At 35.2% G+C, this 13,177-nt stretch overlaps 2 protein-coding genes across 3 annotated transcripts; one reads left to right on the plus strand and one right to left on the minus strand.

Moving 5' to 3' along the window:
• Window positions 1–193: 193 nt before the first annotated feature.
• On the plus strand, window positions 194–9,474 carry riok1 (RIO kinase 1 (yeast)). 2 transcript variants are annotated; one of them, XM_079379995.1, is made up of 18 exons: window positions 210–255; window positions 355–417; window positions 818–1,031; window positions 2,412–2,502; window positions 2,627–2,696; window positions 3,085–3,127; window positions 3,225–3,317; window positions 3,644–3,756; window positions 3,846–3,926; window positions 4,002–4,088; window positions 4,211–4,348; window positions 4,467–4,570; window positions 4,648–4,754; window positions 6,809–6,874; window positions 7,749–7,868; window positions 7,954–8,007; window positions 8,256–8,402; window positions 8,488–9,474. In XM_079379995.1, exons 2-18 carry the CDS (start codon window positions 368–370, stop codon window positions 8,596–8,598), a joined length of 1,689 nt encoding a protein of 562 aa, XP_079236121.1. In that variant the 5' UTR covers window positions 210–255; window positions 355–367; the 3' UTR covers window positions 8,599–9,474. The 2 variants fall into 2 exon arrangements, with proteins under 2 accessions (XP_079236120.1, XP_079236121.1); XM_079379994.1 differs by having other exon boundaries at window positions 194–417.
• LOC306846546 (LIM zinc-binding domain-containing Nebulette-like) lies at window positions 8,851–12,422 on the minus strand. The gene is made up of 7 exons (XM_079379996.1): window positions 12,181–12,422; window positions 11,961–12,055; window positions 11,685–11,769; window positions 10,973–11,080; window positions 10,186–10,384; window positions 9,963–10,081; window positions 8,851–9,853 (listed from the first exon to the last, which is right to left on the minus strand). Exons 1-7 carry the CDS (start codon window positions 12,247–12,249, stop codon window positions 9,677–9,679), a joined length of 852 nt encoding a protein of 283 aa, XP_079236122.1. The 5' UTR covers window positions 12,250–12,422; the 3' UTR covers window positions 8,851–9,676.
• Between the last annotated feature and the right edge of the window lie 755 nt (window positions 12,423–13,177).

Here is a 13,177-nt window from a genome sequence, read left to right on the forward strand (position 1 = left end):
GGGGCCAGTAAATAGTTTGATAATTATAAATAAAAATGTAGTATTAGCAACCATCCAGAACATTCTAGCAACCTACATTGCCTACATTTGTTTGATATCATCACATATCTTTATGAAGTACAATAATTCATGAACGATTAGCCTGCTGAAAATGGGTGCTTAATTTAGCGTTTCGAGTTCTGTCTTGAGCCTTCTCAGCACCCTTACCCACATTGCCGGAAGTGGGAGTACGCTGGAGTGCGTGCATGCTTTTTGGTAACTTAAGCGTGTTTTGACAGTGTTTGGTCAGTTCCTTTACATTATATATTTTGTTGAGCTATATTTTAAGGATTCGGGCGTTTTCTTTTATTGAAGTTAGAGCACCGCGATGTATCAGGTTGTACCAGGGCAGTTTGAGGACGCGGACGAGACGGGGAGGTATAAAACTTGATTCATTTAAATTTATAGAGGCAACATTAGTCTGTCGTATTAACGTTACAGGGTTCAACGATCATGAAAAACAGCAATATGCTGGGACATTTACATTTATATGACATTAATAATGAGTCATATACACACCACGTGTGTGTGTGTGTGTGTGTGTGTGTGTGTGTGTGTGTGTGTGTTGTGTGTTGTGTGTTGTGTGTTGTGTACCCTGTATGGTAACGTTAGTTGTATGTTTATTATGATGACAGAATGTGTTTCATGTTTTCAGAGAGGCAAACTGGAATAATTGTGACTAATTTGACTAATTACACCTGCAAAAAATCAAATAAAGACATTTGGAGTTAATAAATGCTAAATGGGTTAAGTTTACACAATGTGTGGTATTTCACAGTGAGCCTGAAATCAGTCACGTCCCTGACAAGCTCTCCCTGGAGAACCAACTACATGAAGTTACTTTACAAACCTTTGAAAATGATAAGCAAGGTGAAAATGAGGAGGACTACGATGATGAGGAAGATGATTATGATGAATGGGATTGGAGTGAATCAGGAAGAGGAGACTTCACAAAGCGCTACACTGCGATGAGGGCTGGGAATAATCCACAGGTATTCGTTAAAGAAGGCCAATGTTGACAACAAACCTGGGCCCGTATTCACAAAACATTTGTGACCCTGGACCACAAAACCAGTCTTAAGGCGCTGGGGTATATTTGTAGCAATAGCCAAAAATACATTGTATGGGTCAAAATGATCCATTTTTCTTTTATGCCAAAAATCATTAGGATATTAAGTAAAGATCATGTTCCATGAAGATATTTAGTGAATTTCCTACCATAAATATATCAAAACAATTTTTGATCAGTAATACACATTGCTAAGAACTTAATTTAGACAACTTTAAAGGCGATTTTCTCAGTATTTAGATTTTTTTTTTTGCACCCTCAGATTCCAGATTTTCAAATAGTTGTATCTCGGCCAAATATTGTTCTATCCTAACAAACCATACATCAATGGGAAGCTTATTTATTCAGCTTTCAGATGACACACAAATCTCAATTTCAGAAAATGTACCCGTATGACTGGTTTTGTGGTCCAGGGTCACATTTTATCTTACCATTAAGAGGTCTCCTAAATAGCAGTAAAAGGTTTTAGCAGAGTTTTCTATTAAAACCTATTCACAAAGGTGCTGCGACAAACTTTTACTAAGGAACAGAGAGAAGTCTTAAGTTTAGTTTTTATGCTTCCTAACTATGCACACAGTGATCGGCTGATAGGGCAGAGATTTATTCATAGAAATATTGTAGAGGGCAATAATATGTTGCCATATTCAAATAGGCTAAAGGTTAAAAAATAAAAATGTTAATTGCCACATTCAAATAAAGATTTTAGCTAATTGTCTTTAGGTTCAGCTAATTGTCGGCCTTTTACATTCTCATAATTAGTGAATATACATATAAACAGCCTTTTAATTAACAGAGTAGAATCATCATGGCTGATAGTAAGACATGCAAACGTGAAAGAAAACCAAACTGGACACAAGCACAGCTGTTACTTCTTGCCCAACTGGTTAATGAAAGCAAGGATACAATCAAAGGAAAATTTGGAGTTGGGATAACCTCCAAAACCAAAGGTGATATCTTTTATAAAAGCTCATTATCGTCAAATATTTCTAAAATGTTTACGTTCCAAGGCAGATTGCCAGAAACAGCCATTTTTGGGTAGTTTGTGGCTTGGTCTTTAGGGACTAGGAGTCCTCTTCACTACCCCTAATGGTTCACAGATTTAGGAGCTAGTTTTAGAGCTAAAACGCTTTGTGAAATACTTTTTTAATACTTTTTAAAGATTTTCTCCTAAATCGGTGTGTTATGAGCTACTTTTAGCTTTAAGATGTTTGGTGAATACGGGCCTTGGTGTTTCTAGGAATTTGTGTAGGTTAAATGACAATATATATAGGGTTATATACGTTTTCTTTCTTTTCCCCACCAGGCTAATCGTCAAAGTTCTAATAAAAATTCCTTAAAAATGTCCACTCCATCAGACAAGGTCTTGAGGAAATTTGAAAACAAAATTAACCTTGGTAAGCTTTTTATTACTTAATCAAAAATTAAATTGAGTTGTAAAATGTGTGAAAAGCTGTATGTACTACAGATTTAGTCTATTTATCCACAGAAAAATCTGATTCAGGTATCTTTGTTTCACAGATAAACTGAGCTATGCTGATTCTGTGATCAATAAAGTCACTGTGATGCAAAAGCAGAGGGAAGCAGACACGTATGTAATCTTAGTTTAGTATTTCTATAGAATTTGTTAGCAGTTTGAATTGGGTTTTATTTGTATATATTTATTTTCATTTTAGTTTTAGATATATATTTAGTTTGTATATATTTATTTTCATTTTAGTTTTATTTTTTGTGGGGGGTTTTTTTGTGTATATTTGTATTTAGCTTTAATTTAGTTTTAATTCAGTTTAAAATTTAAAATGTGTGCCCTGGCAACTCACTAAAATAAAAAAAGTTTTTCTTCTAATGTTTGTATTTTATTTCAGCTTTAATTGAACAAAAAGTATTGTTAATAGTTTTAGTTTTTAGTTCCATGCAACAGACATGATTTTCATTCAGATTTAAGTCTTTAATCTTAAAAAGCTCATACATTTTTGCAGGTTTCGAGTAAAGGACAAATCAGACCGAGCTACTGTTGAACAGGTGTGTGTGTTTAAGCTTTATTTGTGATGATTTCACTTGAGCTCCAGTGTTGTAATTGATGCATTATTCAGTGTGATATTTTAATGTGACCGCACAGGTTTTGGACCCCCGTACACGTATGATTCTGTTTAAAATGCTCAGCAGAGGCGTCTTTTCAGAGATCAACGGCTGTATCAGCACAGGCAAAGAGGCAAGTTTGTTTTAATATAATTTTAGTGTTATTGGTAGATTTCATTCGTTTTAGTTCATTTATTCTTTATTGTAGTATTTGAGGTTGAAAATCAAAAATGTTGGGGGGTTTTTCAGTCAATTCTTTTTTATTTTGTTTCAAGAAGTGAAAAATGTTTTTAGTTGACTCTTATAACCCTGGTTTAAGTGAAATCAATAAAATTATCCCTTACTATATTTTTGGTACACTTGGGATCTTTTACTAAGAACTAATGTTAATGTTGCTTTTAAAAATATATATATTTTGCTATTGTCTTTGTTTTTTGTCTCCTGCATTTTGTACCGCAGGCAAATGTCTACCATGCAACTACTGCAAAAGGAGAAAGCAGAGCCATCAAAATATACAAAACATCAATTCTACTATTCAAAGATAGAGATAAATATGTCAGTGGGGAATTCAGGTAAGACAGATGTCTTTGTTCAGGCATTAGTCCTATTTAGCCTTTTTGAGCCATTAAACACTGAATTTCTATGTTTGAATATAATTTAGGTTCCGCCATGGCTATTGCAAGGGCAATCCTAGGAAAATGGTGCGCACTTGGGCTGAGAAGGAAATGAGAAACTTAATCAGGTTAGTATTTTGACTTCTTTATCTTTCATGAACATATTTTATGACTGTTTATAATGCGCATCCATTTATCTCAAGACTACAGACCGCACAGATTCCAAGTCCAGAGCCCATCATGTTGCGGAGTCATGTTCTCGTCATGAGCTTTATTGGTCGAGACGACATGTACGTGGGCATTTACCTTCACCATTTACAGATGCACAAATACTTCTCAGCAACTGAGTTTTCAACAAATTCCTAAATGACACTCCAGGCTTTTTAAGTGATCTTGTTGGTGTATTCCTCAGGCCTGCCCCTCTGCTGAAAAACGCTGTCCTTTCTGAATCCAAAACGCGGGAACTCTACCTACAGATCATCCAGCACATGAGAATAATGTACAGTGAAGCTCGTCTGGTCCACGCTGACCTTAGCGAGTTCAATATGCTGTAAGCTGATTTTATATTATGCACACAGCGTTTTTAAGCATCAGTTAATGTTTAATTGTACTGTGATCAGTGGAAAGGGAAAGAAAAACATTAAGCATTGCTGTGTTCTGGTGTACAGGTATCATAATGGAGACGCCTATATTATTGACGTCTCTCAGTCCGTCGAGCACGATCATCCTCATGCTTTAGAGTTTCTTCGCAAGGATTGCAGCAATGTCAATGGTAATTATACAGCCTTGAATAGTATAAGATATTAATGTTAATGTCAACATTTTTTAAATTATTTTTTGTTCTCTCAGACTTTTTCCAGAAACATCATGTGGCAGTTATGACTGTGCGTGAGCTATTTGAGTTTATCACAGACCCCTCAATCACAAGTGACAACATTAATCAGTACCTGGACAAGGTCTGTGAGTTGCATTGAAGCATTATCGTTAATTGTTGAAACAGATTGTTTCTTTTTCTTGTGGCTTTTTGTGCATTCAGACAAGCTTGATGTGATTGGTTACTAGAGCTGGGTAAAATATTGATTTCTCGATTTTAATTGACTCTCATTTTTACGAAACAATATCGATTCTTAAATCCAAGAACCGATTAGTCTTGCCTGTTTTCAGTTAATGAACAGTGTAGCGCGCTTCCTATCTTATAAATTACAATAAGCTGCTACTTTTGAAATAAAGTCTCAGATTTCAAATTCTGTCCATTTTATTACAATATTAAAATAATAAATGCCATTTTGGCGCTGTTTAACTGGGACTGACAGGTCAGTTCAAGAGAAGCGGTAGTGCGTAAAGCACGTGAACTGATAGTCTCCTTGGCTTTAACCCTTGTGCACCCTTATGGACATTTTAGGGTTTTTATGGATAATTTGCCTGTTAATGCTGACTGCATAAATTTGGACTCAGGTGTGTATTTTTATTGGAATTGTAATATTCCACCCTCATTTCATTTAATAAATCTATTTTACACTAGGTACAAAAAAAGTGAAACACTCAGCACCTTTTGGACAAAAATATCCCCATTGAAACCCATTAAAACTGCTATTTTTAATCGTAGTGCCGTTTAACTGTAAAATGATGCTATTTTTGTTTATAGGCTTTCATTCTGTTAGTAAGGCTTCAAAAAAATTTTTTTTTACTAGATGGTGCCATTTTTTCAGGTTTGGTCTATAAAGGGTCTATAAAGCAAATACTTGCTTTATTCCTGTTTTCTGCGTCTGCATATTATAGAGCCAATTGGATAAATGTTGCAGCTATAATTGTGTGGGTGTGTTGGTATGGATGTCTGAGTGTGGTTTGTATGTGTGTCATAAAAAAAATTATGTATGTATGTGCATGTCTGTTCTTGTAAAATTTGAGAGAGAAACTCTATTGCAAATCACAAATCCAAGCACTCTGTGCACCAGCGGAGTTTTGCTGGCATCTAATGGGGAAAATTTGGTACTGCGCCCAAACAAAATCTTACTGAAAGCTGATTTTTTTGAGATATCAACCTCACATTTGGAACACAACTTGTTTAGATTTATGGCTTTGATTTTCTAGCAAGTTTAGAGTTCAACATGTTTCATATATAAAATATTCATAAAATAAAAACAATATTGTTCATAAATCATTTTCATAAACTTAAACCTGTATAACTTTTGTTTGGTTTCCCTTTTTAAACTTTTTTTTCCCTTTTTTAAACTTAAGACCAAACATAAGTCTGTGCTTCCAATCTTTATGACCGTTTTTTTGACATGGACATTTTTGTCCACTGTGGACCTTTTTTTTTTTATTATTGATGCACAAGGGTTAATACCAGTTTCAGCACAAAATATACATGAATGAACATCCGAAGGTATGTTAAAATAATGAATCAGGGTTTCAACTGCGAAAACAGCTTGTACACAATTTAGCCTAACATCACATTTACCTCAGGAAAAAAAAGCTAGAAGAATTAACTACAGAGAGGAGCATTTTGCTAAATAAATGCACCGTATAATACATTCTTTCATTTTTACTGTTCTTCAGTGTTTAATGTATGTTTGAAAAATCCATCAGGTTTTTATGACGGCAAACATTTAAATGTTTATATTTCAAAAAGCGAATTGGAGTAGAAATATAATTATGTAATTGTAACTTAATTATTATAAAAACTTCATTGAGTGTAATTTAAGCGTTTGTATACAAATCAGTTCATTTTAACCTTCAATATTATAGAAAAGTAGTTGCCAGCTGACACGTATGTATATTGTACAGTATTAGTTGATTTTTTTTTTTTCCTTGGGAATTTATGTACTATACCTGAGGTACATTCAAAATAATCAATACTGAATCAAATCAAATTGAATCGCAAGCTTGTGAATCAGAATCCTATTGTGAAAGTTGTATCAAAACCTAGCCCTATAGGGTACATGGTGTACATGTGTTTTTTTTAGCATTTGTTGTAGGTTGACTAAATATTTGTGTGGTTTACCTGCAGGCGATGGAGATAGCATCTGAAAGAACTGCGGAGGAAAGATCCAATCAGGACAAAGTTGATGAGGAGGTGATCTCTTTTTTTTTTTTTTTTTTCCCCATTTCTCAACATATGCATCCCTGTCCAAGCTACCAGAGTTCACACAGTCATGGAAAATTGTTGAATTATTAAACAGTAATGTGCAGGCTTTAAAAAATTCATGGAAATGAGATGTAATGAAAAATGTAAAATATCATCAAAACATTCTTTCTGTGGTAAATATGAGGGTTTTTTTCTTTTTGGTTTTCCAAATGTCAAGAAAATAGTCAAATATTGCTCTTTGTGAGCACTTGTATAGAGTAAAGGTCAGTGTTGTTATAGTTAGCTAGATTTAGTTGATTTAATTTAGTTGAACTGTTAATTTAATTAAATTTATTGAAATAATGCTGAAATAAATATAATTTGAACTTGACAAATTTAAACTCGACAAACAAAAATCTGAAATGTTGACAACAATCTTATAAACCATCCAAAGCTTAAGTTGAACTACTAAACTGAAATCAGATTAAATGAATAATAAAAAAAAGGTAATAAAAATGACAAACACAACAATTACTAAAACTAAAGAAAATTGAAAAAATTTAACTAATACAAAGTATTAATAATAAATACTATAACAGTATATAAATAATACTAAAAATGGGTAAATACTTGCTAATTTTGTAATATCTTGTGTGTGTGTGTGTGTGTGTGTGTGTGTGTACACACACCAGTCTGTCCATTTTTGGTCATTGTGACGTCATTTGTACACAATATCATTTTTAACACTTCAAGGAATCATAGAAATAGAAGCTATCTCTCTAAAATTATTTAAGAAAAACACAGTACAGCAATCATGAAACCTGAAAGGTCATTGTTGTGTGAACCCTTGTAATGATTCACACGTGGACCTGTCTCAAAATAGGTGTTTAAGAGAGCCTACATTCCACGCACACTTAATGAAGTCACCCATTATGAGAGGGATGTGGACGCAATGTTGAAGAAAAAGGAGGAGGCTTCTTCTGAAGATACAAACACAGACAATGTACGTCTCACTACCCTAAATGAAAAATAATGAACTAATGCTCTGAGAACTAGTAGTGGTTGAAATGATCTGTTTTCCATTACAGATCCTCTACCAGACAGTGACAGGCCTCAGGAAGGATCTTTCTGGTGTGCAAACGGTGAGGAGAATGCCGTTGTTGTTTTAAAGAAGACCATGTGGCGCATTAATGATTAAGCATTAGGTTTAAAACACCTTATGTGGCCAAGACTTTGTTTTTGCTATTAATGCACCCACTAGGTCTCTTTGGAATTTTCTTTGCCTACATGGCATGTGGGAGGATTAAGAGAATATAAACAGCCATTGCCAAACTCAAGCACAATGAGAAATCAGATTAAAAATGCTGTTGCTGAATTTTTTGTTTGATAGGTACCCTCGATACTGGAAGACTCCACAAAGGATGATAGTTCAAGCTCTGAGGGAGAGGAGGAGGATGATGACGATGATGAGAAGTCAGAAGGGGAAGACACAGGGGAGGATGGCAGCCTCACTGAAGAAGCGCAACTGGACAGAAAAGTACCTAATGGGAACAGAAAATGTTGCAACAGAGGAATTGTGTTTATGGGTTATGAGAATAAGTTTGTATGTCTGTGTCTTTCAGGAAAGAAAGAAAATGGTCAAAGAAGCTCAGAGGGAGAAAAGAAAAAATAAAGTGCCAAAGCATATGAAAAAACGTAAGGAGAAAGTTTCCAAAACGAAGAAAGGAAGATGAATATGGTTGAGATGAAGGTGAACTGAGATTATAGCAGAAATGCTACTTGACTGATGGTACCAGTATTTAAGCTGGGAACTTTTGCTGATGAAATGTCAGTCCCTTAATTATAAATACCTGATATCAGCATAATATTTTTGAAATGTTTATTAAAAGTATTATTTTTAATAAACTTAAACTTTCTTTGAGATACTGCTTGAATTGTGGGAAAAATGTTTTAATGCAGACAGAGAATTCAAATCAATTTTTGTTATAGTGGAACATTTAATTTACATTGTGCAGAACAGTTTACACAAATATTCATGTTTTACAAGTCAACATGCTGTTAAAAATAATGCACTCTTTCTTATTTAAGTGACAAAATCCTCTTTACAACCCTCTATACATCTTGTACATTTAACATTTATTTCAAAGTAAATGCCATGTTGGTACAAAACTGTTTATTACATGACATACACTACCTTTCCAAAGTTTGGTTTGCAAGATTTTTTGTTTGTTTTTTGGAAGAAGATAAAAAAAAAAAAAATACAGTAAAATTGTAATATTGTGAAAATGTAAACCATTTAATATAACTCTTTTCTATTTTAATATTTTTAAATGTAACTTATTCCTGTGATGCAAAGCTCAGTGTCTTCAGTGTCACATGATCCTTCAGAAATCATTCGAATATGCTGATTTATTGCACAGGAAACATTTGTTTTTATTATCGGTGCTGAAAACAGTTGTGCTACCAGTTGTGTTTTTGTAGAAACTGATTTTTAGGATTTTTTTGTTGAATGTAAATTTTAAAAGATCAAACTGATTTTAAATAGAAATGTTTTACAGCAATGTAAATGTATTTACTGTCACTTTTTTTGCTAAATAAAGTAGTCATTTAAAAAAAAGAATGAATAAATTAAAAAAAAAATCTTACATGTCAAACTTTTGAACAGCAGTGTACATTCACTTACACTGGACATTCAGAGTAACAAAATAAGAAATGTAACATTATAAACACAAACACAATTCGCACTATTAAAATAGAGCTGGTCCTGTGACCATTCAGATATGGTGTTTGATTGGAGGCTCAGTGAGACAACTAGCGAATGCCCTCTACATAGTTAGCAGGCAGCATACCCGACTTCCCTGTCCTCTGTACCGTTCCATACATCCAGCCTTCATCGATCGGCTGCACGTTCTGAATGATGTCACTGTCCCGGAAAGACACCTCATCGAAATCCTGCGCCGTGTAGTCATACAGGGCCCTGTACACAGTCTGGTCACCAAGTTTTTGTGCATTACGAGTAAGTATTTTATGGTACTGAATACATTTTGATCAAAAAGAGTGTATATGCTACATAATATTGTAGAAAATCAGGACTCACCATGCTCATGTGTTGTGACTTCAGCTGCATTGACCTCAGTGAATGCATGCTTGTCTGATGCATGTAGCTGTGCCCATGGCTGTGGCCACTGGGATAGTATGCACCAGGGAGAACAGGTGCTAAAACAACAATTACAGTTGTAAGTTTGATACAAGTAATATACTGATTTCACTTTTTTTAGGGTTTACTACCAGGTGTGAGCATCTCACTTTAGAGAACTTACCCACAATGACGCCAGGTCTTCGATCCATCTCCATGATATACTGATGAACCCCCTTGTGTGTGCTGTTCCCCACCGTCTCATGGTTAGGTGTCATCTGAGCCCGTACCAGGTATGGCCCGTGCATTCCCTTAGTGACTCCATGCAAACCTGTCACCTCAAAATCCTTATGATACTTTGCCTGCAAGAATGGAGATGTCAGCTTTGTCATCCGCATGTAAGTGTGAGGTATACACTACCACTCAGAAGTTTGGGGTCAGTGAGAATAATACTTTTATTGAGCAAGGATGCATTGAATTGAGTCTTAAAAATGCTGTTCTTTTGAACTTTTATTCATTAAATAATGCAAAAATTATATCATAGTTTCCACAAAAACCTTAAGCAGCACAGCTGGTTTCAACATTGATAATAATAAGAAAAATTTCTTGAGCAGCAAATCAGCATATTAGAATGATTTCTGAAGGATCACGTGACACTGAAGACTGGAGTAATGATACTGAAAATTCAGCTTTGCATCACAGGAATAAATTACATTTAAAATAGAAAACATTTTAAACCGTAATAACATTTCACAATATCACTCCTTTTTCCCACTGTATTTTTGATCAAATAAATTCAGGAGAGGTCAGCATAAGACACTTATTTCAGAAAAAAAAAATCTTACTGACCCCAAACGTTTGGACATGTTTGAGAAATAAATGCTTGCATATCTAGTACACTAATTTATCAAATTTACATATTTGCTTTTTTACATTTGGCTACATGAGTTTTTCTGCATTTCCAAGCATACATTACTGATCTGATCCTGGGCCTTTCTCAGTCTCTGTAGCTCTGGAGTATCCAAGACAAATTTGAGGCCCCGACCTTTACTCTGTTCAAAATCCTTCCTGTACTTGACCTGTAGAACAAGAAAAAAAGGAAGTTGGTATGGTGTTCTGAGTGGTATTAAGTGCATTCTTGTTTGATTGCGAGGGAGTTCTGTAGGGTTGCTTCTAGTCCAGATTTGAGCTTATCATTTTTTTTCCAAGCCCCAACACAAAGTATGAGCAATATTAAATGCAGCAAACTAATTTTGTGTTATGCAAGTACATAAAATATATTTTCACAGCTCGCTAACCTATCTTTCAGAAAAAAATACATTTTCTGTGATAATGCCAGGATTAGGCCGCAGTATGGACTTGGCAGCATCTTTGGGCTGCCAGGTGGAGAAGCTGAGGGGATCGGCCAGGGCACCACGGAGTAGACAGCTGCCTTGCTTTTCTCCATGCTGACCTCAAAGTATCACACCCAGTCCCTTCCTGGCAGCCGAAACACTCATGCGGCTGTAAATGATTGTCTCATCCCTTTGAATTGTCTCTACCAATAGCAACAAATAACATTAGCCTACCCTAGATATATTCCCTTTAGATTTAAAGCAGTATTTTCAAAATATATTTTTATCATGTGTAATAATGTGATTACAGTATACTACAGACTACATAGTGAACAACAAGTGATCTTACCTGACTCTGGAGCTCGCTTTGCTGTCTCAGTCGTAGGTTCTCAGGGGTGTCTGTCACAATTGTAAAGGTCTGTTTTGGATAATGCCTTTTTGGAGAAAGGAAGTGAGTCATTTTGGGCTTTTGGACTCTACCATATTCATGTTCTATCAAATAAGTAGAATTCATTAGTAAACATTTACTTTATGTATTTTCAACACTTCCCATTTAAAACCAAATAACCAGTGTATATGAACATGTAAGTAATTAATAAACTAATATTTTGAGGCAATAACATACGCGTTGCAGTAAGGCTTCTTCTCATATCCCTTGTAGTTGTTCATGTTGAGAGTCATTTTACACACCTCACAATGGAAGCATCCTTTGTGCCAATACTGCAAAATGTAGAGAGATGGAAATTGCACATAAAACTCAATCCGTGAACGATATTTAAGAAACAACGTTATACAGAAGCATTTATACATTTTTAGTTATAAGCATCGGAAGGAAGAGAGCATACCTTGTCCAGGCAGTTCACTTTCTCTGTTGCGTAGACAATTTTCCCACAGCGCGCGCAATGAGGATTCATTTTTTAGCTGTTGCGATGGTCCGGGAAAATAGCATAACTTCTCCAGTCACTCCGATAATCCACTAATTTGTAAAATATCTCAGATATGTATCTCAGACTTGCTGCAGCATGCGGTGAGTTTATGTCGCAGAGCTTTAAATCGCGTGGCTCGCGAGTGCTGCTGATCTCGCAGTGAGGGAACTGGAGCAAAGATGCGTGAGATTTCACCAAACATCACCCACTGAGACTGTTGGAGGAGCAATCAAACACTGACCGTGGGGATTTGGCTTTTCTGTACATGCTCAAAGAGCCAAAAAAAGAGCAAAGCAAATTGGTCTAAATAAAGAGTCAGGCTTTGTAAGCTGTGACGCATTTTATTTCGTCTTTATGGTGTTTTGTTACAGGTGTGAGAAAATGGTTTGCATGATGTTTGTAATGGTAGGCTTCTTAGAGATGTTGTTTGTTATTTAGTTTCTCTCATCACACATCAAATCTGGACTAAAGAGACAAAGATAACATCGCATCTCGGCAACATTTCTTAATTTGTAGGATGAGTAGCGGTCACTAGTCGTGAAGAATAATGGCGTCATAATGCCTAAAGAGGGCAGTAGAACACCGAAAGATGAGAGACTGTTAATGTTTTTACCTACTGAATGTAAATGGCTGGTGATTACGACAGGGGACGGTATTAATATCTAGCAAGTATTAAAGACATATGCCATAAGATTTCAGCTTAGACCTACAGTAAAAAACAACAACAAAAAAGTGCTTTGCCAGCTTAAAAGTGTGCTCAGGTGTGTGTGTGTGTGTGTGTGTGTGTGTGTGTGTGTGTGTGTGTGTGTGTGTGTGTGGTATGTTGCATCGTCTTTACCTTACAGTTACACTAGCAATGTGAATAGGCTATCATTCAAAAGTAAAAGTTTTCATTTACTAATGCCATTGCAAAAAC

This window comes from Barbus barbus (genome assembly GCF_936440315.1).
Source record: "Barbus barbus genome assembly, chromosome: 26".
Classification (NCBI taxonomy): domain Eukaryota; kingdom Metazoa; phylum Chordata; class Actinopteri; order Cypriniformes; family Cyprinidae; genus Barbus; species Barbus barbus.

Excerpts from the sequence above, each read along its gene's own strand:
- riok1 (XM_079379994.1), top strand. The coding sequence starts at position 368 with ATGTATCAGGTTGTACCAGGGCAGTTTGAGGACGCGGACGAGACGGGG. Across the intron at positions 4,755-6,808 it reads TTAATCAGTACCTGGACAAG|GCGATGGAGATAGCATCTGA; the intron begins GTCTGTGAGTTG and ends GTTTACCTGCAG. Across the intron at positions 7,869-7,953 it reads AAGATACAAACACAGACAAT|ATCCTCTACCAGACAGTGAC; the intron begins GTACGTCTCACT and ends TTTCCATTACAG.
- LOC306846546 (XM_079379996.1), bottom strand. The coding sequence starts at position 12,249 with ATGAATCCTCATTGCGCGCGCTGTGGGAAAATTGTCTACGCAACAGAG. Across the intron at positions 11,081-11,684 it reads AAAGCGAGCTCCAGAGTCAG|GTCAAGTACAGGAAGGATTT; the intron begins GTAAGATCACTT and ends CTTGTTCTACAG. Across the intron at positions 9,854-9,962 it reads AGTCACAACACATGAGCATG|ACTGTGTACAGGGCCCTGTA; the intron begins GTGAGTCCTGAT and ends CTTGGTGACCAG.